Here is a 27,589-nt window from a genome sequence, read left to right as displayed (position 1 = left end):
TAACTTTATGCTGTCCCTTTCCTGAGGGTATGTACTTACTGTATCTGTGCGTGCGTGCGTGCGTGCGTGCGTGCGTGCGTGCGTGCGTGCGTGCGTGCGTGCGTGCGTGCGTGCGTGTGTGTGTCCGTGCGAGCGAGCGAGCGTGTGCACAGAACAGAACTGATAGAATTACGCTTTTCAGTTCATCCACCCACTCACTTCGCTTTGGAGGATTCTTCCCTCTCTCCTTTGTCTTAACAAGCACTTTGTTTTCATCCAACATTCATATCACTCTTTTTCCTCTTTGTCTGTTTTTTACACTTTGTCCATCTCTATCTACTTTTTTTGTCACAAGCTTCTCAATATCTGTCCCTCCCTCTTTCTCCCCGTTTCTTTTCTTTCTCTCATTTATTCTATGATCCTCCACCTCCCCTCCTCCTCTTCATCCAGGAACCTCAGACAACCGTCATCCATAATCCAGTGGACAGGACGAAGGTATACACCATTCCCCAGTCCTGACCTATTCTTTATCCCCTCTGTCATTCTCCTCCTCTTCCTCATCTTCTCCTGCCCTTTGATCTTTCTTTTCATTATGCATCTGTGTGAGCACACCGTGGTATCGGTTTACTAATGTGTATGTTCATATGTCTGGTGCGTGCGTGCATGCATGTGTGTGTGTGTTGCTTGGGATTAAACACCTTAGATAAATGACTGTTTTACAAAGGGAACATGTGGTGTGATAGCGAACATCGCATACCTTGTTAACCAGTGAGCAAGGTTGTGTGATCATGTCAATCTAGGGACACACACGATCCAATTTCCTATTGTATAAACAACACGATGTAATAATAATAACAATATTGATAAACTTTATTTGCATAGCACCTTTCATACATGTGTAATGAGGGAGTCCAAGTAACTGCAATAGTCTATATTTTTATTAAAGTGGGACCAGTGGTGATACCACCAAAATGATCAATCAACCAGAATAGTCTGACAAAGACTCAAGGGCACAGGTCTCATATCAGAGACATGCTTCTTCCTCATTTCGCCTTTATTCTGCCTCTTCTGCTTCAAACAAAGCATTGTGCAGCATGATGAGCAGTTTTGCTAATGATGTTAAAACAAGACATTTTACCAGATCATCAAATCTGGATCGTAGATGTCAGAGCTCTGATGAAGTTGAAAGGTGCTTTTTGAGCATCTTTTTGTATAATTATCATTGATTTTTGGTCCTATATTTCTGTGCTATCAATTATCCTTTTAAATGCCGTTGCTAAAGTCAGTGTGAACGTGTCTGTATGTGTTTAGCAGTTGTGCATGAGCCAGCATGGCTTTGCAGTAACATCCTTGTCTGTTATGACCAAGCATTTATTATGCTTGTGTGTGTGTGCGTGCCACTGTTTACTCTAGTTGTTTTTGCTGAGTTGTGATGCGCACAGCTAAAGGGGAAGATAAATTTGTGCCAAAGCCACATCAAGGTTTTGCATGACAGCAGCCCTTTGCATTTGATTTTGGGTCAGACCTCAGAAAGAAGTCCTTGGCAGGTCTCAGAGAGTCCACAGAGAGGCTTCACAGGAAGACACTGAAAGTGTTTGGGAAGAATACCGTACTGCTTCGCTACAGCGTTTGTTTTCTCACCAGGCTGGTTTAGAGCAGCTTACTAGACATCCAGAACGGTTGCTCACATTGTTCAGTCCATCTGACCACATGAGAATGATTCATTTTAAGCTTTGTGAGCCTATAACGTCAACTTTGTACAGGAAATGACCCAAAACATGAGTTTTGATGAGTGAAGCGCTCTGTGATCTTGGCATTTCAAAATGAATGAGGGAAAACCTCGAGTCCAGGCTGAGCGGCTGAAGTGGAATGAGGAATGAATGTCGTTGAAACACCAGTGAGGGACATTACAACACAGTGCACAAAGAATTAGCGTGTTTACACAGGTAATATTGTACAAGCCCCGGCTTGCTTTTAATGTGGCAGCATGAAACAAAACGAATAAGATGCAAAATGTCACAAATAAAACTTCTCTATGATTCAGACCAAGCAAAACAAACTGTGGGTGTGATCACACTTTCAGTGATATTTCCAGTGTTTGACGATGCCTGCTACAACTCTCTCCCTCACACACACACACACACACACACACACACACGCGCGCACACACACACACACACACACACACACACACACACACACACACACACACACACACACTTTCTCTCCTCACTTGTTCTTCCTCTCCTCGGGTCACCAGCTGCTCTTTGGAAGGCTATGAAACCACTTTTGTGCTCTGTGCTCGTGAGGATGTTCGTGCACGTGCGTACCTCTAATGAGGTCACAGAGTCTCTCAACTCTCGTCTACGTGCAGGGGAATTTAGACCCATTTAATCTGCTAATTGGAAATCAGAGAGCTAACCTCTCCTCTGGCGAAAGCTTGAGAAGAGAAAGGCAGACAGTTAGGTAGATGGACAGATTGCAGAATCTGAAGCCCTGCTTAAGATGACAACTAATTGGCCTTTGAGAATCCATTCTGCCTGCCCTCATTGTTAAACTGGATGGATGGAGCACATCCCATTGAGTTTTTGTCAGTTTCAGCAAGAGACAAGAGCACCCTGTGGCGGAAAGACGTCACTTGTCCACATGGTGCAATACATACGCACGCACGCACGCACACACACACACACACACACACACACACACACACACACACACAGAAGGTGGAGCATGGAGAACTTTGCCTGGAGTAGAAAAAAGACGTTTCAGACAAAGGGGTGAAAAAACAGTCCAATGTGGAATGACTGTTGACACAGTAGTATGTTGGACTACTGGGCTGGTTTGCTGGCATGGTGTGACTTTCTGTTTGCAAAGGTTAGAGGATTATGACGCATTAACAGCATTGAACGATTTGGGGATTTTGTCGTTGTTTGGCATGAATTTAATCCACCTTAACTGGCCTTGATATGTTTGCTGCTCTGTAGTCAGTTGATGTTTTATGAAGACTTGACATGGCAGCACAGGGATGTACCTCCTGCTGGCTTGTGTTCTAATTATGTTAAATCAGTCTCTCTACAACTGCTGGGATGTGTGTCTTCATGTGTATTCAGTGTGTGCTATCATTGTTGAACCCAGACTGACTGTTTATCTCTGATCTCCAGGAATCGTCAGACAGCAGCAACACCACTGTGGAGGATGAAGATGTGAAAGGTGAGACTGCAGAGATACGAAATGTGACAAATTTCCGTCGCTGAAAAAAGTCAAGGACTGAAATGTCTGCTGCAAATGAAAGGCCAGACTGCTACGGGGAACATGACAAATTTTGGATCCACCGTATTTGACGTAGCTACTCACTGCACAACTTCTGTAGCCACCATGAGCACCAGTCATGATCATAAATATTACATCATTTAAACAATAAAGGCATTAAAGCAAGTGGTTCACAATCAGCATACAGCACACTCAAAGTAGAGGAGATTTGGTTGATTAGTGTTCGGTTGGACTTTTTGTAATGGTGGATAACAGTAGAGGTTTTTGTTGCTGGTAGATTTGTTGGAAGTGGGCACGGTCGGTACAACTTTGAAAATGGAAGAAATTACATTTAAACATTGTGACAATCCAAAGAGCCTCCAAATAGTCCTCTCACAACTGGTGCTCTGCTTTGCATGAGCTCCTTGCATGCCTCAGGGTGGTGAGGCAGTTGCAACTGGCTTTGTCTTCATAGCGGCTTAATAGTTTGTTTTTTCTTTCTCTCTGAGCCGTGCTTTATTTTCTGCGAGTGAGCATTTGTCTCATTGTGATAAAAGCTTACAGATATAATGTGGATCAAAATGATTAATGATCCAGTTCATGGCTGAACAGCACATGCTAAATATACAGGGATTGTTATTTTGAAAAGAAGACACACACTTATGTGTGGTATGGATCGTGTAAGCAGTCAGCTGGCTGATAGATGACCTCCTACTGACCCCTCATGGAGCCTGGCTGTATTGCCTCCTTCTGCTGGTTTTTCAGAAAGACTGAAGAAGTCTGTGCGTGAAATGTTAACCCTGAGGAACACACACCTCTGAAATACCAACATGTCTGTGTGGGGTGTCAGCTTGTGGAGTTGTGTACTTGTGTTGTGAGCGTGTGTGTGTGTGTGTGTGTGTGTGTGTGTGTGTGTGTGTGTGTGTGTGTGTGTGTGTGTGTGTGTGTGTGTGTGTGTGTGTGTGTGTGTGTGTGTGTGTGTGTGTGTGTGTGTGTGTGTGTGTGTGTGTGCACACCTCTGCTTATCTATGCCAACACAGTCAAACACCCCTGTTCTTCACATCCAAGCAGAGTATGATGCGTCTAAGTTGGGTCATGAATGTATCCTTTCGGTGCCAGGCATACAGAACACAAAGTGCACATCTCCTCCTCCTCTTCTTCCTCCTTGTCCTCCTCCTCCTCTCTATAGGGGTTTGCTGCTATGTCACAAATTCCCTAGCAACCATGGCAGAGCCATCATGTAGGTCTGTAAGAAAAATTAACCACTGTTGCAAAGAGTACTACTATTATCAGTAGTTGAAAGGGTAACTCCTTTAAAATGTGCTCAGAGTAAAAGCAGCTCTGCAACAGTGTTAAATGCTGTTTGAAAGTTGCGTACAAGCTCAGTTGAGATTCAAGTAAAATTGTTCTTTTTTTTCCACTCACTTTTTCAAATTATCTAGAGATGGGAAAATCTGTAATTCCAGATAACGTGGCTAATGTCTAAAAATGTCATTTAAATGCGAGTTTCTAAAATGACCCTGATAAAAATAGGAGCATAACATCATCTGAAAATCTTTCATTCCCCCAGACTCTACTGTACAGTACTGTACACACCCCGTACACACTGTGAAACGTGCCCTCCCCCTGCACATTTCCTTCATTTCCAAGGTCCAAAATTGGAACCCCACCACCCCACCCCTCTGGCAGGAGTGGAGAGGGCAAGGGCACCTTGAGGGGGGGTTGGGGCTAAAGGGGGGTGCATCTAAATTTAGCCCTCATGGCAGGAAATGTAGACGGAGTGCCCAGAGAGGCATTAAAAACACACCACTCTGCTAGCGCCACCCTTAGATAGCATTAGTCTCACATAGCACTTTTCAGACTCTTAAGAGACAAACCGGCTCACAGCACAGTGAGCACCAGAGAAAACTACAAGAGCCAGGTGAGTGAGGGAGGGGAGGGGGGTCATGTTTGAGCGGAATAGTTTGTGTCATGTTGGCCTTTGTGGGATCTTGTCAGGTTAGTGAGTGCTGGACAGCTGGTTTGTAACCCAACACCTGTGCTGGCGTTCGGAGCGTCTGAGCACATATCTGCTCTGTTACTCGCAATACTTTCAGAGTGGTTGTTGCGAGTCGTTAGTCGACAGCGTTGTTGAGTAGGTGAAAATGTTTTTACCTCATTTATGATTCATAGGATCACCTGCTGTTAAATGGCTAATCCTGAAGTTCTTATTTTTGCGGCATCTCTGGCTAATTGCCGGGATGTTTCTGCACCGATGCACTTCCAAGGGATCACCTGTCAATCAAACAGCGTGGGCAGTGCTGTGACGTCTCGTTTCTTTGGATTCCCTATTGATTGTGTTTCTGTAGTCACTACTTTTAGCTGAGGGGAGGAAAATAGACTGATTACTGATTCGAACGTGGGTTGTTTGTGTTGGTCAGTGAATTTCTTTTGATCTCATTTGAGAGGGTGCAGTCATACCTCTAATAATGTGCCATTGTGCCAGCAACCACCTTGTTTTTTTTCTCTCTTTGCTCTCCCACCAGTCTCATGCCATCTATTTTTTCCCAGCAGGGACACGTTCTTTCCCTCTATGTGTCACTGAGTGTTCATGTGTTGTGTTTCCCTCTGTGCCAGCTGTTTAAACAGACGTGCGGTAATGAGTAACATCCAACTGTCTCTCATGGTCATGACCATCACCATTGTCATCAACCATCCTCTGCTCACTGAAAAGACTCCCACACATGTACAGTTGTAAATGCGGCTGTAATAGTCATTAAAGACTGTCAGTGAACGTAGCAGTAATTTCTCAGAGCAAAAGGTTGCCTGGGTTTATCATCTTCAGTGTCTATATGCCTCTACCACAGCAGCTCTCTTCGCCCTCACGTCAGTCCTCACTGTGACACTTCTGTTGTGTTTTTTTTTTTTTGCTTGCACTATTTGTCGCTGGTTGTCACCTCTCTTTGCGTACGTGTGTGTTTGGTCTCCTTCTGTGTGTGTGCATGTTATCAGGGAAGAGCTTAGACAACAGCTCGCTTAAGGCGCAGTCCAGCACAAGCTCCCAGCCTGATAGCTCTCAGGGCTCCTCAGCTGCTGTGTACTGTAAGTCAAGCATGGCCTGCCAGATGCAGCCTGTAACACACACACATTCATATGCCTGACCAGCAGTTCACCTTGACTAAATCCTTCCTTGTGCGCATCCCTCAATGTATTAAAAGCATACACCTGCTGCCATTTAGCACCACTAAAGCCCTAAAATCCTCACCCTGTGCCTCATTCGTCCATGAGTCTTCTTAATGAGCACCATTCCTACATCTTACTATCAGACAGACTAAAGCATCTAGTAACAACATAAAAAACAAGCCCGTCTGAAAAACAGTGAGATGCTTTGTAGTATTTCTACTCCTCTTCAATCCCATCCTCCCCCCGCCGCCCACGCCACGTGTGTTTAGAATAACTCATTGTCTCCCTCTCATGGACAAACGTAGAACAGCAACATGATGCTGCTCCATGACAATCTGTGTCTTATCACTGGTTTTCAGACATTTCTCAGCATGTATTTTGCTCTTTGGCCGATATGTTCCCTTCACTGTCTTGTCTTGTAGATCTCTAATGACACATCCTGTACCACTATTTCAAACTAAATGAGATGCACTTGCTGTTTGCGTTTGATAAACCTCACCTTTTGTCCCGTTTGCCTGGGTGTCCTGCTTGTCTTAGTGCATCTAAGACAAAGTTTCTTCATCTGAATGGCCACAGTGCTTCCATTAAGTGCGCTGTTCCTCCCTTCCTCCCTCCTAAACTCAGCTGCCACAAAGTTTGCTGACCTGCTGGGCTCAGTGCGCAGGGGCTCAGGGCCCACATCCGACAGCGAAGGGAGATCCAGCACCCCGCCCCCCGCTGCCCTCTCTGCCCCCTCCCCTCCACACACCCCTGTTGTCCCCATGCAGAGTAAGTAGAGAAGAGCAAGAGCAGGGAGTGCACAGTAGGCGGCCACCAGGTGACACTTTAAAAAGATGGACTGTCATTTGGGGGGAGGAAAGAAATAAAACAGCTTATTTTCTAAATTCTGCATAGATCAATCTTAAGGGAGGATTGGTTTGTATGTTTGAAGTAGACTTGGACATTTGAAAGGCTTACGATAAATGAAAGATAGAATTCTGCAGATTTAATGAAAGGCAAAAAAAAACTCCCATAAAAGTAAAAACTGCTTCTTTTTGATGCTGCACCGTGCAGTATGTATACAAAGGCAGTTTGACTGTGTTGATGTATACTTGATGAAACCATCTTGTGTGAAAAAGTGTGATATTAGAAACATTGAGGACACTGTAGTTCAGTCCACAGTTACTGTGACCACAAATTTGCAAATTCCTGAAGGGATTTCCTCATTTTCATTCATTCAATCTCTTTTTTCCCTCTGCACTGTTTCTAATGTGTTCTTTTGCATTCCTCCACCTCCACCCACCCACCCATCCACCCATCCATCCTGCCTGGACGCCACTCAGTGTCTCGGCTCACAGACCTGGTAAGCAGTGTTCGCAGGGTGCCGGCAGCCCCTGCACCCGAGGGTGACGCTGCACCGGTGCCTAGCGCCAGGCCCACCCCTCCACCTGCACACACCACCTCCCCACCTCCCCCCCACTCCCCTTCCAGCCCTTCCTTGTCTACCTCCCAGAGTGAGTACTGAGTGTGGTAGCCAATCACAGGGCTTAATCAGATGACATTTGCTCCTGTTTTTTTTTTTTTTTTTGCGCAGTCCTGTGCGCGAGCAATTTAAAAGTCAGTATGTTGTGTTTTTGGTAAACAGGGGTACAGAGAGTAAAGTACATAATGTTAAACTGTGCTTTTGTTAGCTAAGTTTGAAGTGAAACTGCCTGGATGTGTGTGCTTTGTGCTGCTGAGCCTCATTAACCTCCTCTTCAGTTGGACGGCGCTGCTGACTGCAAATGGATTTGTGCTTCGTTTGGTGGCTTTTGAGTAGTAGCCATGTTTTTAACCACATTGCTTGTGGTGATATGAAGAGACGCCTTGTGCGCTCATACTACAGTGTGTTTGGGATCACATGATGAACAAGGTTTCGAGTGCACAGTATGTGTGTAGAGGTTTGATGTGTAAGAAATGTGCTTCCGCACTAATTCAAGAGCGGGTTCACTTGCTGTTCAGGCTTCTCAGCTGTTTCTACTCAATCCACATACAGCACAATGAAAGAAATCTCACAGTAAAGCACATTTTTCCAGCTCATCATATACAACAGGCCTTTGCTTGAGCATCTGCATTTTTGCATTAATGAATTCAAGTGATTTTAAAGCTAACTGCTCTCCATCTGACCAGCTGTTTTAATTACCTCTGATTAACTTCTCCTCCTACTGTTCTCTGCAGCACGCAAACAAGAGATTATCAAAATCACCGAGCAGCTGATAGAGGCAATCAACAATGGAGACTTTGAAGCATACGCGTGAGTCTGTGTGTGTGTGTTTTGTGTTTGGCCTGAGTTCAGGTGCGTAGTTTAAAGTTGATGCTCACCTCACGTCCTGCTTTTTCCTCTTCAGTAAGATCTGCGACCCTGGACTGACTTCATTTGAGCCGGAGGCGCTGGGCAACCTAGTAGAGGGGATGGATTTCCACAGATTCTACTTCGAGAACCGTAATTAGTTGCTATTTGTCATCATTTTTTAAAGCCACTTCTGAGGTCATGCTGCTGGAGTCTTGCTTGGAAATAATTGGGTTTTTAAAATCCTGTTTATGTCCTGGCCTTGTTTCTTTTTGTTTTATGTCATTTATCTTTAGTTTTGGTGTAAACGTACAAGGTGTTCTCTCAGGTGTCAGACATTAGGAAATGTAACACTTCCTAATGTCTAATAACATTTGCAGCAGTGCCAGTGTGTGAAAGTGCAACGAGCATTTTTCTTGTTGATGCAGTGCATGCCTTCATTTACATGTGAGCTGGACGAGTAATAGTAGTAATAACAATAGAGGACTTGATTGTTGTGTAGTCCTACCTACTCTTTCTCCTGTCATTGCTCCTGTTTTGTTCTCTCGCTCCCAGTGTTGGCTAAGAACAGCAAGCCCATCCACACCACCATCCTGAACCCCCACGTCCACCTGATCGGCGAGGACGCGGCCTGCATCGCTTACATCCGCCTGACTCAGTTTGTTGACGGCCAGGGTCGGCCGCGGTCCAGCCAGTCAGAGGAAACTCGCGTCTGGCATCGCAGAGACAGCAAGTGGCAGAACATCCACTTCCACTGCTCAGGCGCACCAGCTGCGCCGCTCCAGTGAGGTACGGACCACAGCACTGGGACAGCTGGCAGAAAACTGACAGCAGGAGGTGTTCCTCTCAGAGCGTCTTTGTACTCTTTGGCTTTCTTTCAACCTGCTGCTTCAGGAAGGAGCTGCAGCTCTTGTACCTGGCTGTATATTTTAGGCAATGAAGCCTTTTCTGTGACCAGATCAATGCAACAGTACAGTTCACATGCACTGTGTAGTAGAGTTGGGCGGTATCCAAATTTTGATACCGTCAGACTTTCCCCACATTTTCCCGGGGTATACGGTATTAGCGTGACTAATTAAAAATCACTTTGCAGGGCAGCATGACATGCATGCAGTTCAGACGGTCAATGCTCATGCAATGAAGCACCAGTCCTAACTTGTAGCATACCAGAATGACGGGGAGAAACTCAGCTAAAAGCCTCTACCAAGCATTGTCACCGAAACAGAACATAATTCATAACCCAAGAAATTATATGCGCATGTAAGGAAAACACGAAAATAGCGCACATCAAAGGTACCGCGTCTGCTGATTTCACCACTTCGCGCAAACCACAAAAGCCCGGTATCGTATGAAAGCAGAGAGTCTGATGATCACGAAGATGTCTGCCTCCTCACTGTGCGACGAAAACTCGGCGAGCTAGCAGCCAAAGAGTAGCAGGAAAAAAAACTTTGCTAAATCATAAAGTATGTTTTACCTTTGCTGTTTTGTGGTCAAAAGTTATATTCCAGCCCGAAAAAACGCTGCTAATGTCTCCTCCTACTGTATGACTCTGCATTAGTTTGAGATCAATCCCGAAGGTCCTGCTTGTTTACTTAAAGAGGAGGGGTTTCTCGAATGGAGGGAGCGCTCTTCATACGATAATCTATCTCTGGGGTTACTTCCTGCTGGATCGTCATTGGTGTTTCTATGGTGAATATGGGCGGGTCGCTGAGCTATTGACCGGCGTAACCACGCAGTTAGTTTCACCGCTCCATCTCATGAATGAGCAGAGCGCTCACAGAGGACTCTGCTGAGCAGCCTGAAGTGTTATTTTACTGTTGTATTTGCATTTCGTCCTTTTATGAGAGCTAAGAACAATAGCAAGCAGAAAAAAGGCTGAAAAGTGTTTTCAACAGAGGAGTTTCTCCGTGTGCTTGGACGAGATAACGGTACTCTGCCCAGACACGCCCATATGAGCACCTGGACATACCTGTGTTAAAACACCTGTAAAACTGCTCAGGTTCTGTTTTTTTAGCATGTACTTTTGCACAGTCACCTTTTTCTCGAGTAAAAATTCAACCAGATACATTGACTTCATTTTTGTTATGACGATGCTACAATTATGTTCGACCCCTACAGACCCCTAATGACGGTAATGAAACTGATACCGTTGCTATTTTTAGATACCGTGGGATACCTTATTACCAGATTACCGCCAAACCCTACTGTGTAGTGAATTTTTATTTCTTTACATTTTATGGCAGCAATAAGCTGTTGCCGGAGCTATACCTGCTGCTGTACAGTCATCCCAGAAGTGTTTTCATCTACTCAAAGAATATGATTCCATCAGACTTTTTATATCAGTTTATCTTGCACGACATACCATAATGCCATCATGTCAAAGCTTTGGAACACACTGCTACTTTCACAGCCACCTGTTTTGCTTGGATGGGATATAACCGCACCATGAAATACACTCCTTTCTTGCAGACAGTTACATGAGAAGGTCGATACCACTCTCTTATCTGTATCTGGAGCCAGACTGCTGTTAGCTTAGCTTAGCATAAAGGGAAAGAGAAACGGAGAAAAACTGAAGTGTAAAAATGACAAGTTTTAGATGTGTTGGCCGGTCGATTTTGGTATCTTTCCTGGCAGTAGCTTCATATTTACTGCGCAGAGATTGAGAGTGGTCTCACTTGTCCCATCTAACATTCTGCAAGGAAGCGAATGAGCCCAGATGATCTCCCAAAATGTCAAACCATTCCTTTGATTTCAAAGGGCGGGCTGCACTGATCTCAGTCACACTTCCATTGTGACATGTTGAATTTATTCGATGGCGTTTTGTTTTCCTTCTCAGGGTTGAACGCCACGCCTTTGTCTGTCAGGAGTGCTCTGCTGGAGAGAGAGGAAGAGGAGGAGGAGGAAGGGATGAGAGGGCAAGTCCAGTGTCAGTTTGGGGACAGGGCTTCTCGCCCTTTAACAGCAGACCCTCCCTCACTGGACGCCCGGCCTCAACCCCCAGCATGCATCTCTTCTTTTACGACTACAGCGCCCTGTCTGTCACCTGCCCTGGAACATCTTCTGACTACCATCAAACAGCAGCAACTGAACGTCCAGCAGCTCGACATCCTTCACCCCCTCCAGCTTCCTCTTCTTCCCTCCGGCACACTGGGTGATTGGTGGGGGTGGGGCTGTTTTCAGCACTCGTTGTGATTCCTTCTTCCTGTGGTCTCCTCCCCTCGTCCCCGCTATTTTTGTGACACCGACCCTCTTGTCCCCCTGTGAATCTACACTTGTGTGACATAAACACTGCACTGGAAATACAGTATGTAAAGTTTTAAGTAAAATCTATTATTATCATTACTATATTATTATTATGATGACTATTATTATTACACATTTGCAATTGTATATGTAATTTGTATCATTTGAAATTATTGATGCCAGTGGTTTCTAGAGTTGAAGGAAATCTTTTTGTTTGTTTGTTTGTTTGTTTGTCTCTATCTTTTTAAGGAAGCATGTTTTTTTCTCCATATTAACAGTGGCTGTTTTTTATTGTGGCTATTAAGTGGAAAATGATATTGGCAGTTTTTGTAATTTGCCTCTTGTACGTTTGCTATAATACTGCGCCCAAACTCGTGGTCAATATGTTTTTGTTTGTTTGTTTTAGGGCTATTTGCTTTATGTGAGTGTGTGTTTCTTTTTTTTTTATTGGGAGGAAGTGTCTGATGGTGTCTTGTGTTCATGCAGAGAGTTTTTCCCTCGTTGTGGCGTGAACGTCAGGAGGAGGGGTTAGCTAGGCTCAGTGTCTTCCTGCGTCAAAACCTCAACATTTCAGACACACAAAGCAAACAGCACACTATAGGAGTTTTATTGTGAATTTACTTTTCTATCACGCTTAACGCTGTAATGTTAGAGAATGCCAACACTCCAGCACCCTGGTGAGGTTTAGTTCAGCACAGTGAGGACATTTTATTAAAACAGCATGCTGTTTTGTTAAAACGACATACCTACTGATTTTGTCTTAATAATAAACACAACATCTCATCGCATTATCACAAAACAAGGTGGTGTGTTACAGAAGGAAATGATTTGCATGTTCCACGTTGTAACAAGAACAACATCCAGCCTAAAGAGGAGATACTGCAGCCAGTATCAGAAACAAACAATGATTCATTTAAGGAATAAAAATCAAAGCATCAAAAATGCTGTTTTCTACTTTTTGTTCTGTCAACACACCAACTTGTGATAAAATGAGAAAGGCTTCTTGTCACCATGGAATATTCTGGTCTGTCGTCATAACAAATGAATCGTGTCTTTACGTTCCATCAGCGTATCTTGTCAGAATTACAATATTTTGTCAAATGACAAACTGAGCACTGTTTTTTGGTCACATGCTGCCCTTCTTCTCAAACCTCACGCTCATCTGACGCCACACCTCTGCATCATCAAACTTATTTGTTGTTGTTGTTGCAGCATCTTTTCGTTTGTGCTCGTGGTGCTGAAAAGGTGCTGGTGGAGGGACGCGTGTTGGTGATAACTAATATTAAGTCCATGTCAGTCATGAAGAAGGGTCTGTAAGCTTAAAGCCTCCACGAGGGTTTTCCATCATACCGTGAGTTCAGAAACGTCTGCAGGTTGTGAGGTTTGGCTTTGCTGTTCTGTGGTCTGCTTCCTCATTTCAGGGCAGTCCAATCCCACAGGGTGCAATATTTGAGTGTGTGTGTCTGCAAGCATGTACAGTACATCTGTCGCTCTCAGTGTGTGTTCTTTACAAACCTGGAGGGGGTGGGAGGTGTTGTGTGAGAGATGGAAGGAGAAGGCTTTATTTTGGAGGACATATCAGTCCCCTGCCTTCATCCCAGGACTTTGTTTTTTCTCTTGATTTCTGCTTTTTCATCTCTTGTTTGTCACGTGTAATCAGCTTTTTATCATTACAAAGTGCTCGTGCCAGAGGAGGCGGGATTAGTCCGATGGACTTTGCAGCACTGAAAACTGTTTTGTGGGGATTTGACTTGCGATCAGCTCCTCTGTACTTTGCTCGTCCACCATTGGCTGCCTTCACATTTGTCTCACCCCTATTGGTCAGACCAAGATATTAAGAGAGCGGGCAGTCGGTTTGGTGAGTAGTCCTCAGGTTTCTATTTATTTTGAATATTTATTTATTTATTTTAGTGGATATTTTTATTGTGCTTCTTTCTTTCTTTTCTTTTTCTTTTCTTTTCCTGTTGTGTACAGCTCATGCACTTGTGGAAGTACTGTCTGTTGTTGTTCAAAGGGACACTGCTCCATGTGAAGCGTGACTGTTTTAAAGGGATAGTACACCCAATTTGCATCCTGCATGTGTTTTTCTGCAATGACCAACATGGTGTGACTGACTTTTTCTGTTTTTCTGCTGCAACTTTAAATTGAAGTTTATTTTTCACATTGTTCTTGCAGTTTTCTGCTGTCCATTGTTTTTCTTCCATGTAGCTCATTACCACTTTGCCAGAGTGGGACATCGATCACCGATAACTCACGTAACACAGGATCGTACTTTGCGTGAACTATCCCTCCAAAGGCTGCGTGGCCTTTTTCAGGATGGCGAAGCTTTTTTCAGAAGAAGGTTTTTCAAGGTGAACCACGGAGTTGTTGTGTTGTATCATCCAGTAACAGTGTTAAAGCCTAGTTGACTGTGTTTTGTACTCAAAGGTCAAAGGTCGCCTGAAAGCGTTCATGCGTGACTGTGCCGACCAAACATGACTCCCACCCACCCGCCTGTGAAAAAAGAAGAAATAGCAGCATGTGCAGTACAAAGGTGTTGTTCTTCTGTTCTTCTTAGTGTGTTTACTAGCCTTGAAAATCAATAAAATAAGATTCACATATTTAAGATGAGGGAGTTCACAGTATTACACAACTGCAACTAACTAGCAGCGTAGCTGGCATCTTCTTTGCATGACAGTCGGGACACTTGGTTTTTGGTGTTTTCCTTTTTATTTGCTTTCTGGTTTTCTACTGAATGCTGGTATACTCCACCTTTCTCTATCTATTTTCTCAGCTTTTTAAGTGCATATAACTATTTTTGTCTCAAGACGATATGATGAAGATGATTATGATGATCAAGTTGATTATGTTAATGACTGTGGCACTATGAGGATGACTATGAGGATGTTGATATGATGAAGATTATCTCGCATGTTTTTCTATGGGGCTCTGTGTTGTCAGTGCACAACGGAGGCCCTTCAAAGAGTGAATGAGCTCCAGCAGGGGGCGCAGTCTCACAAAGCAGAGCACAAACGCACACAGGCGGATGGCAGATTGATGCTTCTGTTATAACAAGTTGACTTTAGTGTCAGACAATCAGAGACAACAGCAGTTTATCTCTGGAGAATAAGAAGAAGCTTCCAGTATAATGATTGATCAGGGCTGCACCATTATGACCAAAATGACCGTCCGGATCAAAGTTGGACATCACGATTGAGATGTTGAGACGTGGTTGTTTTCCTCTGGGGAACAAAATCAGTCTCCTTTATTGGTCTTGCATCAGAAAGGCTTTTCATATTGTGAACTAAACTAAACGTACCAACATCGGCCTGAAATCAGGATTCTGTGTGAACGATCGAAGCTGAAATGGTGACAGAAAATGATTCGCTGAGCAGGCCTACAGAAAAGTACAGTCAGTGTCCTTCTGTGGTGTCTGAGGTCAGCGCGAGCTCTCAGTCACATGAAGCATCACTGAGGTCAACGGGAGCCGCTGTGTTCACTCTGAAGCTCTGCCATCGTCTTTCTCCAGCCTGTGACTGAGCTGCACTGACAACACTGAGCTGGCTTCTCTTTGTCGGGTGTCTTTCACTCTTTCTCCCATTCCCTCTGTTTCCGACCTTTTCAATCATTTCTCTGCACTCGGCTCTTTCTACTTTCCTTTTGTCTCTTTTTGTCACTTTGGGTTTCTTCTGTATAATAATATTATGAATCCTCTAGTTCTCGGATTCTTCCCATTATTGCTCTGTTCTCTTACGTGCTACACGTGTTTCTATAACTTCAAGAAAATGTGTTAAGGTGTTATCAATAAAATGATCATTTAAATAGAAAAGTCAGTCAGTTTCTATGATTACAAACACAGAAAGCAGCATGGCTTTGATTGTCTGTACTGGCAGAAGTAACTCGGGACTCACATGAACTCAGTCGTGTTTTGAGCAGAACGTTTGCAAACCAGGAAGAAAACCAACAAGTTTTTCAACACAACATAAAGTCAGTCCACAGTTATCCAGAGTAAGTCCTGACGTCCATCCAACACACACTCATGCGCTGAAATTTGAGCATTTGCTGTTTTTATTTGGGATCTTTCATTATTTTCTGATATTTGATCAACTAAATAAATCAACACATTGATATTAGAAACAGTCTTTAGTCGCAGCCGAATTCACACAATCTGAAAGTCAACGTTTGATGGATCCGATCCGACTTTCTTACAATTGTGGGACACTTTGTAGAGAAATACAAACAGCATCTGACACCATCAAACAATCTCTGCAGACTTTTTTACAGCGAAAGAAGCACAAATAAGGAAGGAGGCTGAGTTTGTTCATCTGGATAAAACTGAAATAATATGTGGAATATTGTCTTTGACACAAATGGCAAAAAATGAACAGCTGAATTATTCCATCAACATTCTCCACAGTAAAACATGTTGATCACAAAAACACTGAAACAATCTGAAAATCTGTATTAACACAAATGCATTTTGAGAAATCTACTGATTTTCTTTAAAACTTGGATAATAAAAAGACTAAAAGTAGTTGTGAAATGACAAAAATAAACAAGGTAAGAAGAGGCTTTCTGTACTTCCATGATTTCAAATGAAAGCCTTTTTAAAATGTGTGTTTGTTGCTGCTCCTTGAAAACTTCAAATAAATCTGTAGATGAAAGTTTTCTTACTTTAATTATCACATTAAATCTACTCGTCCAACTTCTTGCAGCATCTTTACGCCACAAACACCATTTTGAATAGAACGCTTCACACTGAATTAATCCTAAATTCACGCTTCAGTTTGTCATTCTGTGCTTTGGAAATATATTTGATGTCAGACACCGACCAAGGAATGTGTTCCATCATGAAATTTGCTGAAAGAGACAAAATGTTATTTTCTATTTAACCTGGATCTCCACGTTTTCTTCATTTGCTTTCAAATGACAGGATTTTCACCTTTAAAGAACTAACTGTTATTGTCTGTAATTGACATGAAACCAGCACATTATAAAAATCTGAATGAATCTCTTCGACCTCACCATCCTCCCTGATCATCACACACAAACATCACTGTGACACATTTTGATAGCAGCAGTTTTAGCATCACCAGCTTTTCCAATACCGAAATATGGGAGGAGTTTCTCAGTGAAAGTGTCTTTGTAAGTGTAGATGTGAGCCATGTCTTCAGGGTTGTAGAAGGACACCTCCCCCCTGTCATAGTCCAGCTGGACTCTGATCCTCTGGAGACTCTTCTTCACTGTGACAGTCTTACCAAGAACATTAGTGTATTTTCCACTGCGACACAATAAACACCAGATTCCATATTTTGGTGAGGCAAATCTCTTCCCCTTCCTGTCCGCTGACTCTTTAGCCAAACCCACATTCCAGTCAGGATGGTCTCCCACCTCCACCTCCCAGCTGTGTTTCCCTGAGCTGAAGCCCTCAGAGCCCAGAACAGTGGTGTATTTAGTGTGTCTCTCTGGATTGTCAGGAAGCTGCTGCCATGTGTCTCCATGTTTCACACTGGTCAGATCATCAGACAGACAGAGCCAGCGGCTTCCAGTGTTTGGGTCCAGAATGACAGGACTGAAGTGGACCTTGTCCTTCATCTTCTTCCAGACTGTGAAGGACAGGTTGCCCAGGTGTTTGGCCACATCTATCAGAGCTCCTGAGAGCAGCTGTGGATCTGACAGTGAGCACTGGACTCTGGCTCTGCTCTGAGTGGCTTTATAACTGCTGAGGAATGGCACGTTGTGTTTCTGCAGCTCTTCTTCAACAGCACAGATACTGTCTGACAGAGAGGAGATCTGCTGCTCCATCATCTTCATCTCTCTGCTCACAGTCCTCCCCTTCTGCTCCTCTTCCTCCCTCAGTGCTGCCAGTCTGGACTCCTCTTCCTCTTTCAGGAACTGGTGGAGCTTGTTGAACTCTGCTCTGATCTGCTTCTCTGTAGACAACAGCTGCTTCTTGGAGTGTTGAATCACTTCTTTGTATGTTTCCTCCACTTGTTTGTATTTGTCCCTTTTGTCCTGCAGAGACTCTAAGTCAGATTTCAGCTGCTCCTTCAGCTCACTGACTGCTTGTTCTACAGGAACCACCTTGTGACTCTGGTGCAGAGAAAACTCACAGACAGGACACACAGCTCGCTGCTCGTCCTCACAGAACAATTTAGGCTCTTCTTGATGTTTCCTACACACCACCTCCACCTTCACCTGTCCTTTTTCTGTCTCTGATGATTCAGGTTTCTGTCTCCCAGCAAAGATGTCAGCCACTCCTTTTAGTGAAAGGTTCACTGGTGGATAGTCCTTCGAAGACTTTCTTTTACAAATGGGACAGTTTTTGTTTTTAGCTTGTTCCCAGAATTGTTGCAGGCAGCTTGAACAGAAGCTGTGGTTGCAGCTCAGAGACACAGGATCTCTGAAAGTCTCTGAACACACATGGCAACTCAGGAAACTTTCCAGAAGAGCAGTTTTCTCAGCCATTTGTATCCAAACTGTCTTTCAAAAGCAAGACTCACCAAATTCGTGTCCCTCTGAATTAAAGATTACAATCCTTCGTGTCTTTCTAGTCGATATCTTTCAGCCTGTAATGGCGTCTCAGCTCCAGTCAGAAACGTCAAAATCAGCTTTAAGTTTCACTTTCTTTCCTTTGAAGTAAATCATTGACAGCTGACATGACATTTTCTAACCAGCAGATGGGGTTGTTTGATTTCTTTACTTCCTATCTGGTAACGTTCCATATCCACCTGAGAACCAAGGAAAAAAAGTATCCTTCATTTTAATTTTTTTGTGATTTCCTGCCTCTTTGGAGCCTAAACACCAACTTCCAATTTACAATTTTGTAAAAAAAAAAAAAAAAAAAAAAAAAGTTTTCCAGCATGTCCAGTGTAGTGGACTGACAGAACAATTTTACCACAACACAACGAAATCATAATAGACTGACAAGAAAACAAAAATGTCAATCCATTTTTCAAATGAAACAGAACTTTTGGCCTGTATCTTTTGTTGAACTACTGAACAAAACTGACATTATTAAAGATTCATAACATTGCTATTATTTTATATTTCCTAACAAAAAGTTAAACTGAACTCTAACTCTAGTTTATGATTCTTGACATGTTCATAAACAAGAGAGTATATGATTACCATTGTTAAAAAAAAAAACAATGTCTCAATATTTGACTCATCTTTTCTCTTTTCTTGGCATTTGCGTTTTGCTGCAGTCTCCATTTTGTCTCAGCATGAACACAAAGTTCCCCTCATCCCACCCAAACACATGAGATATCATTGGAAAGGCCAGGATGTCCTCTACTGAGCACACCAGGACTTAGTAGGGCAGCTCAAAAGAGTCAAAAGATATAGACCAAAACCACATGTCCACTACAGAGGACACAAATGAATAGGCTGGGTCTCAGGAGGATATGATGAGCCCTGGAATGCTTAAAATAAAAATAATTTAGTTTCAAGTCAAAAAATACAAATACGTAACGCAGTTCATTGACGTTGCAAACAAATGATTGATGGTAGAAAAACCTACATTACAGTTTTTCTCAGACGCTTTGATACATTTCTCGAATCATCCTCCACATTTGGAAAACAGTAAGTGCATTTCTCAAAATAATTCGTACAAATAACAAAACACCATGATTTACCTGCAAAAGGCAGTGACTTGCTCAAAATCCTTAGTTCATCTCTCAAAAGTAAATATCTGTGTCAATGAACGTGTGAGTGCCATCAGAAGGACATGTCCTTGTGTCAGTGTGTACGGATAAGACAGTCAAATTGCTGAGTCATGTTTTCGATATAACAGTTACTCTGGAGGGATGTTCTGATGGAAACTATGGCCAAAGTTTTGACAATTACTGTAAATTGTGAGTTCCACCTTAGTGTATGTGGCAGATTGATTGCAAGAGACTGGACAAGATTCACATTTACGCTCTGACTGTTTGTACTGTCATTTGTTGACAGGCCATGTGATACAGAAAGGAAAAGACAGCACTGCACAGCACAAAGAAAAAAACAATCTCCTGAGGGAAAACTGTACCTGCAGTGCTGCAGGAATTACAGTGCAGTCTTCATATACATCCTGACGTTCCACAAATTTCCCTTCATTAGAGAAAGTCGAGATTCACCTGGGAGCATGTTAATAATTCAGGACAGATTTAGAAAAGAAGTCTAATGGAAAACTATAGAAATATGCTTGACATGTTTTGACAACTTGTTCAACCATTTTGCATGTAAAGACTTATGCGATGAACTAAGGCCTGAATGTTGTGGGGGGCGAGAATATTCAACAGAGACCCATTAAAAAAGATTTTGATCAACATGACATGAGCAATTGATAATGTAGGAAAGAGCAGAGAACTGTACAGAATCATTTGCATGGATGTACCAAAGCATTTAGAACTTGTTCAAAGGAATGACAAACCGCTTTTTTGATGTGCACAAGTGATACAATGATGTGAAGATTGAATAAGTAGTTTTGAGAATTTCAATTCTGATCTGAGAAATGTAACGAAGCGACTGAGAAAAACTGTAATACCTAAATGTAAATGTTTGAGGAAACAATCAACACCATGTGAATTTATGAGTTAACCCGTGTTTAAAACATGAAATCATAATTTCATTAAATGACGATGTACTCTTCAAAGACCATATGAATAAACATGGAGTACACGCTCAATAATAACTCTGCTCAAGATATGAAACTAAAGAACCAGTTTCTCCAGTTTCTCCAGTTTCACCAGTCTCTCACTGGCCTCCCAGTTGTTTTTTTTTTTTTCCACACCAGCATCTCTTGCATCTGGAACAGGATAGATAGATAGATAGATAGATAGATAGATAGATAGATAGATAGATAGATAGATAGATAGATAGATAGATAGATAGATAGATAGATAGATAGATAGATAGATGCTTCACTCAGCCTGTGTGTCACTTTGAGGAGCAGCGTTCAGTCCAGCTGACAGACTGGAGGCCCTTCAAAGAGTGAATGAGCTCCAGCAGGGGGCGCAGTCTCACAAAGCAAAGCACAAACGCACACAGGCGGATGGCAGATTGATGCTTCTGTTATAACAAGTTGACTTTAGTGTCAGACAATCAGAGACAACAGCAGTTTATCTCTGGAGAATAAGAAGAAGCTTCCAGTATAATGATTGATCAGGGCTGCACCATTATGACCAAAATGACCGTCCGGATCAAAGTTGGACATCACGATCGAGATGTTGAGACGTGGTTGTTTTCCTCTGGGGAACAAAATCAGTCTCCTTTATTGGTCTTGCATCAGAAAGGCTTTTCATATTCTGAAGTAAACTAAACGTACCAACATCGGCCTGAAATCAGGATTCTGTGTGAACGATCGAAGCTGAAATGGTGACAGAAAATGATTCGCTGAGCAGGCCTACAGAAAAGTACAGTCAGTGTCCTTCTGTGGTGTCTGAGGTCAGCGCGAGCTCTCAGTCACATGAAGCATCACTGAGGTCAACGGGAGCCGCTGTGTTCACTCTGAAGCTCTGCCATCGTCTTTCTCCAGCCTGTGACTGAGCTGCACTGACAACACTGAGCTGGCTTCTCTTTGTCGGGTGTCTTTCACTCTTTCTCCCATTCCCTCTGTTTCCGACCTTTTCAATCATTTCTCTGCACTCGGCTCTTTCTACTTTCCTTTTGTCTCTTTTTGTCACTTTGGGTTTCTTCTGTATAATAATATTATGAATCCTCTAGTTCTCGGATTCTTCCCATTATTGCTCTGTTCTCTTACGTGCTACACGTGTTTCTATAACTTCAAGAAAATGTGTTAAGGTGTTATCAATAAAATGATCATTTAAATAGAAAAGTCAGTCAGTTTCTATGATTACAAACACAGAAAGCAGCATGGCTTTGATTGTCCGTACTGGCAGAAGTAACTCGGGACTCACATGAACTCAGTCGTGTTTTGAGCAGAACGTTTGCAAACCAGGAAGAAAACCAACAAGTTTTTCAACACAACATAAAGTCAGTCCACAGTTATCCAGAGTAAGTCCTGACGTCCATCCAACACACACTCATGCGCTGAAATTTGAGCATTTGCTGTTTTTATTTGGGATCTTTCATTATTTTCTGATATTTGATCAACTAAATAAATCAACACATTGATATTAGAAACAGTCTTTAGTCGCAGCCGAATTCACACAATCTGAAAGTCAACGTTTGATGGATCCGATCCGACTTTCTTACAATTGTGGGACACTTTGTAGAGAAATACAAACAGCATCTGACACCATCAAACAATCTCTGCAGACTTTTTTACAGCGAAAGAAGCACAAATAAGGAAGGAGGCTGAGTTTGTTCATCTGGATAAAACTGAAATAATATGTGGAATATTGTCTTTGACACAAATGGCAAAAAATGAACAGCTGAATTATTCCATCAACATTCTCCACAGTAAAACATGTTGATCACAAAAACACTGAAACAATCTGAAAATCTGTATTAACACAAATGCATTTTGAGAAATCTACTGATTTTCTTTAAAACTTGGATAATAAAAAGACTAAAAGTAGTTGTGAAATGACAAAAATAAACAAGGTAAGAAGAGGCTTTCTGTACTTCCATGATTTCAAATGAAAGCCTTTTTAAAATGTGTGTTTGTTGCTGCTCCTTGAAAACTTCAAATAAATCTGTAGATGAAAGTTTTCTTACTTTAATTATCACATTAAATCTACTCGTCCAACTTCTTGCAGCATCTTTACGCCACAAACACCATTTTGAATAGAACGCTTCACACTGAATTAATCCTAAATTCACGCTTCAGTTTGTCATTCTGTGCTTTGGAAATATATTTGATGTCAGACACCGACCAAGGAATGTGTTCCATCATGAAATTTGCTGAAAGAGACAAAATGTTATTTTCTATTTAACCTGGATCTCCACGTTTTCTTCATTTGCTTTCAAATGACAGGATTTTCACCTTTAAAGAACTAACTGTTATTGTCTGTAATTGACATGAAACCAGCACATAATAAAAATCTGAATGAATCTCTTCGACCTCACCATCCTCCCTGATCATCACACACAAACATCACTGTGACACATTTTGATAGCAGCAGTTTTAGCATCACCAGCTTTTCCAATACCGAAATATGGGAAGAGTTTCTCAGTGAAAGTGTCTGTGTGAGTGTAGATGTGAGTCATGTCTTCAGGGTTGTAGAAGGACACCTCCCCCCTGTCATAGTCCAGCTGGACTCTGATCCTCTGGAGACTCTTCTTCACTTTAACAGTATCACCAAGAACATTAGTGTATTTTCCACTGCGACACAATAAACACCAGAATCCATATTTTGGTAAGAGAAATATCTCCCCCTTCCTGTCAACTGACTCTTTAGCCAAACCCACATTCCAGACAGGATGGTCTCCCACCTCCACCTCCCAGCTGTGTTTCCCTGAGCTGAAGCCCTCAGAGCCCAGAACAGAGGAATATTTAGTGTTTCTCTCTGGATTGTCAGGAAGCTGCTTTGTGTCTGCATACCTCACACTGGTCAGATCATCAGACAGACAGAGCCAGGGGCTTCCAGTGTTTGGGTCCAGAATGACAGGACTGAAGTGGACCTTGTCCTTCATCTTCTTCCAGACTGTGAAGGACAGGTTGCCCAGGTGTTTGGCCACATCTATCAGAGCTCCTGAGAGCAGCTGTGGATCTGACAGTGAGCACTGGACTCTGGCTCTGCTCTGAGTGGCTTTATAACTGCTGAGGAATGGCACGTTGTGTTTCTGCAGCTCTTCTTCAACAGCACAGATACTGTCTGACAGAGAGGAGATCTGCTGCTCCATCATCTTCATCTCTCTGCTCACAGTCCTCCCCTTCTGCTCCTCTTCCTCCCTCAGAGCTGCCAGTCTGGACTCCTCTTCCTCTTTCAGGAACTGGTGGAGCTTGTTGAACTCTGCTCTGATCTGCTTCTCTGTGGACAACAGCTGCTTCTTGGAGTGTTGAATCACTTCTTTGTATGTGTCCTTCACTTGTTTGTATTTGTCCCTCTTGTCCTGCAGAGACTCTAAGTCAGATTTCAGCTGCTCCTTCAGCTCACTGACTGCTTGTTCTACAGGAACCACCTTGTGACTCTGGTGCAGAGAAAACTCACAGACAGGACACACAGCTCGCTGCTCGTCCTCACAGAACAATTTAGGCTCTTCCTGATGTTTACTACACACAACCTTCACCTCCACCTGTCCTTTTTCTGTCTCAGATGATCCAGATTTCTGTCTCCCAGCAAAGGAGTCAGCCAGGTCCTTCAGTGAAAAGTTCACTCCTGGATCGTCCTTTGAGGATTTTCTTTTACAAATGGGACAGTTTTTGTTTTTAGTTTGTTCCCAGAATTGTTGCAGGCAGCTTGAACAGAAGCTGTGGTTGCAGCTCAGAGACACAGGATCTCTGAAAGTCTCTGAACACACATGGCAACTCAGGAAACTTTCGAAAAGAGCAGTTTTCTCAGCCATTTGTATCCAAACTGTCTTCCAAAAGCAAGACTCACCAAATTCGTGTCCCTCTGAATTAAAGATTACAATCCTTCGTGTCTTTCTAGTCGATATCTTTCAGCCTGTAATGGCGTCTCAGCTCCAGTCAGAAACGTTGAAATCAGCTTTAAGTTTCACTTTCTTTCCTTTGAAGTAAATAACTAACAGCTGACATGATATTTTCTAACCAGCAGATGGGGCTATTTGATTTCATTTCTTTACTTCTTATCTGTTAACTTTCCAAATGATGAGCCTTGGAATCCTTAAAATAGAAATAATTTATTTTCAAGCGGAAAAAAAAAAACAATAAATACATAGAACAGTACACTGACATTGCAAACAAATGATTGACTGTAGAAAAACCTATATTCTTACCTAAATTCAAATTTTTGAGAAAGTAATCAACACCATGTGAATTCATGAGCTAACCCGTGTTTTACACATGAAATCATAATTTCATTAAATGACACTGTACTCTCCAATATGAATAAACATGGAGTACACGCTCATAAATAACTCTTGTCAAATTATAAAACTGAGGAACCAGTTTCTCCAGCTTCCATCAGGCCAGTTTCACCAGTCTCTCACTGGCCTCCCACAGTTTTTTTGCCACACCAGCATCTCTCGCGAAAGGACGCAGAGTAGCAGGTCGGCAGTCGACAAAGTAACCCCCGCTGTGTTTGGCAGCTTCATCTGACACAGCACAGTAGATGACAGTCTGAGCTCCAACCTCACACGACACAAAAAACATCCACATGATCACCTGCATCAGCATCCGAAACAGGATGGAGTAGTGGCACGTCCAACCACTTTGGACAAAACCTGGAGCAACACATGGATGTACAGTTACAGACAGACAGACAGACAGAGCGACAGATAGATAGACATAGTGTCAGGAAAAAACATATTTCAGTCAGGGGTTGGGCTATACGACTCAAATCTTCTACTGACATGATTCACTTTATCAATTGATTTGAGTATATAATGTGATATCCTACAAAGTTTAGATTTTTCTGGAAATTCAATTGACTTTAGTTAACTTCTATATATAAAATCACCAGATAAGAATGCTTGTTTTTGGTTAATCCAGTGAATTAAATACTGAGAAAACAAGGTTTCAAAGGTCCTGATGCAAAAGGCTTGTAATTAAATATAATATTGTCATAAAGAAGCCCCGCCCACTGAATTTTTAACATTAACCACAATGGCCTCATACAACTATACATATAAAAATAACAACCTCAGTGTTAATTATAGAGAAAAATCTCTGACTGTTGAAAAGTGTCTATTGTTTTCACGCTTTTGTTAAAAGAAACACTCACCAGGGTGCACAACATGGGAGGTCACTCCTTTCCCTTCAGTGATGCGGGCCAGTTCCTGACTGAAGTAGATGTTGGCCAGCTTGCTGCGGCAGTAGGTGAAGAAGGGTAGCAGATTGTAGTTGAGGTCCTGGAAGTCCAGTTTCTGGTATTTGTAGGTGGAGCACGAGAGGGTGACGACCCGGCTAGGGGCACACTCCTTCAGGCGAGGGAGAAGTAGATTGGTTAGGAGGAAGTGACCCAAGTGGTTGACGCCAAAACACATGCTGAAGCCGTCGTCCGTCCAGTCGAGGACGCTGGGCATGCCTGCAGAAGCGCAACAGAGGGTGAAGAAAAAGGTCAAAACAATGAGGTGGAGAAAGTAGAAACATCTGCTGGTCATACGCTGACATTGCAACAATGATTTGGGCTTCCATTAAAGTTGATCAGGCCTGATACTGACACTTCACTGCTTCAGACTGTCAGTGCACAGTAAGTTGGATTGACTCAAAACAAACTACAGAGGCTGCGCTAATAAAACATCACCCAGAGCAACAGTGTGGCTCACCTCTGTTGTTGCTAGAGATGACAGAAGTCAGGTCAATTTTTTATTCACAAAGACCAAATAAAAATATGCCACAATCTGCACAGCAGACAGCACACCCTAAGCTTAGACCCTTGGTTCAGATAAGGCAAAACTCAACAAATTGTAATGCAACGTTAGCTGGTCAGGTCTAACGTCTGGCCAATCAAACTTCTAGGTTATTGGAAGAAATCAACTTCCTCTTCTTTATTTCTCTCGTTGGCGACAGTGTTCTCGTGCATCAGGAGGCCTCGGTGTGGTTGACACGCTCACCTGCATTATTGATCAGGATATCCAGCCTCTTCTCCCTCTGGAGGAAGCTCTTACTGAATTCCCTTACAGAGCGCAGGTTGGCCAGATCCAGCTCCATGTGAAGGACGTTCAGGCTGTGACTCTTGAACTTGATCTCCCTCACCGCCTTCTCAGCCTTGTCCACATCTCTGCAAGCAATGATGACACGGGCACCTCTCATTGCCAAGGCAACAGCTGTGTCCTTCCCAATGCCAGAATTCCCACCTGCAAAGGAAACAAACAAATCAAGATATGTAAATGAACCTCACCTGTGCTCATGACTTCAAGAGGACAGCAGTGATGCTGCCTGCAGCTATCTAAATTTCATTGTAATATAAGGCAACAGGCAATGATGATTAGTTTGTATGTCATACAACTGTCATATAAGTCATTCTAACAGTTTAAACACACTGATCTTCATATGGTCACCAAAAAAACGAGGTTACAAAGAGATGTATGCTGCGATAATCATGCTTATTTACCTGTAATAAGAACTGTTTTGCCATCAAGTCTTTTCAGATCCGTGCAATACCTCCTCTTTTTCATCCATTTCAAAATGAAAAAATAAACTAAAGACGCGATGACAGTGTAGAGTAAATACATTTCTCTATGATTGCTGCTTCGAGAGATGATACCTTTCATCACAAGCAGCTGCTGAGCTGCTGTCTGTGTAAACCTGGAGCTAACGTTAGCTAGCCTGTTAGCTTGCTAGTTGACTAAGAAAGACGTCATTTCCCCCCCTACTGTTCTTCCATTTTAGGTCCTGTCGCGGTTAACGTGGTGGAGATGATCCAGGGAAAATTAAACACAACAGAAGACAGCTGTTTTATTTATTTTGACGACCTCCTCCAGTTCATTGTGAGACACTTAACAGGCAGACGTTAGCTTCATGATGCGCACTGCACATGCGCCAAATGCTCAGATAGCGCAAGGTCTCGCGACAGCTTGTAACCAACATGAATAACTTAAGGCGTTAACGGTTAGTTTAAAATTCTGCTTAAAATTACCAAAAAAACGTAATTTTAA

General features: G+C 42.7%; 4 protein-coding genes across 10 annotated transcripts in view; 1 reads left to right on the top strand and 3 right to left on the bottom strand.

The window, feature by feature from the left end:
- The window catches only part of camk2b1 (calcium/calmodulin-dependent protein kinase (CaM kinase) II beta 1), a 67,794-nt gene extending 52,041 nt beyond the window's left edge, over nt 1–15,753 (top strand). For 6 of the 7 annotated variants that reach the window (XM_070964780.1, XM_070964786.1, XM_070964783.1 and 3 more), the window contains 5 exons: nt 3,141–3,189; nt 8,587–8,662; nt 8,757–8,851; nt 9,254–9,487; nt 11,535–15,753. In XM_070964780.1, the coding sequence (XP_070820881.1) occupies nt 3,141–3,189; nt 8,587–8,662; nt 8,757–8,851; nt 9,254–9,486 (453 nt within the window). In that variant the 3' untranslated portion in view covers nt 9,487; nt 11,535–15,753. Of the gene's footprint in view, nt 1–429; nt 475–3,140; nt 3,190–6,219; nt 6,310–7,014; nt 7,159–7,712; nt 7,884–8,586; nt 8,663–8,756; nt 8,852–9,253; nt 9,488–11,534 lie in introns of all 7 variants that reach the window. The other variant, XM_070964787.1, reaches the window with a different exon arrangement.
- LOC139332707 (zinc-binding protein A33-like) lies at nt 12,374–18,595 on the bottom strand. The gene has a single exon (XM_070964788.1). It carries the CDS (start codon nt 18,386–18,388, stop codon nt 16,961–16,963), a length of 1,428 nt encoding a protein of 475 aa, XP_070820889.1. The 5' UTR covers nt 18,389–18,595; the 3' UTR covers nt 12,374–16,960.
- A 3,117-nt stretch (nt 18,596–21,712) lies between these two features.
- Nucleotides 21,713–24,562, bottom strand: LOC139333036 (zinc-binding protein A33-like). Its single transcript, XM_070965278.1, has one exon. The coding sequence runs from the start codon at nt 24,371–24,373 to the stop codon at nt 22,949–22,951; it is 1,425 nt and encodes a 474-aa protein (XP_070821379.1). The 5' UTR covers nt 24,374–24,562; the 3' UTR covers nt 21,713–22,948.
- A 95-nt stretch (nt 24,563–24,657) lies between these two features.
- LOC139333039 (retinol dehydrogenase 14) lies at nt 24,658–27,472 on the bottom strand. Its single transcript, XM_070965282.1, has 4 exons — nt 27,046–27,472; nt 26,546–26,788; nt 25,714–26,016; nt 24,658–25,213 (listed from the first exon to the last, which is right to left on the bottom strand). The coding sequence occupies exons 1-4, from the start codon at nt 27,203–27,205 to the stop codon at nt 24,954–24,956; spliced, it is 966 nt and encodes a 321-aa protein (XP_070821383.1). The 5' UTR covers nt 27,206–27,472; the 3' UTR covers nt 24,658–24,953.
- Nucleotides 27,473–27,589: the final 117 nt, after the last annotated feature.

This window comes from Chaetodon trifascialis, chromosome 6 (genome assembly GCF_039877785.1).
Source record: "Chaetodon trifascialis isolate fChaTrf1 chromosome 6, fChaTrf1.hap1, whole genome shotgun sequence".
In the NCBI taxonomy this organism is placed as follows: Eukaryota; Metazoa; Chordata; class Actinopteri; order Chaetodontiformes; family Chaetodontidae; genus Chaetodon; species Chaetodon trifascialis.
The sequence above is the reverse complement of the archived record's forward strand: the minus strand, read 5'-3'. Positions and strand labels throughout refer to the sequence as shown.

Coding starts and splice junctions, on each gene's coding strand:
- LOC139333039 (XM_070965282.1), bottom strand. CDS start 27,205: ATGAAAGGTATCATCTCTCGAAGCAGCAATCATAGAGAAATGTATTTA. Junction 26,017..26,545: donor TATCCTGATCAATAATGCAG/GTGAGCGTGTCA, acceptor GCGCTTCTGCAG/GCATGCCCAGCGTCCTCGAC. Junction 25,214..25,713: donor CTCCCATGTTGTGCACCCTG/GTGAGTGTTTCT, acceptor GTGTTGCTCCAG/GTTTTGTCCAAAGTGGTTGG.
- LOC139333036 (XM_070965278.1), bottom strand. CDS start 24,373: ATGGCTGAGAAAACTGCTCTTTTCGAAAGTTTCCTGAGTTGCCATGTG.
- LOC139332707 (XM_070964788.1), bottom strand. CDS start 18,388: ATGGCTGAGAAAACTGCTCTTCTGGAAAGTTTCCTGAGTTGCCATGTG.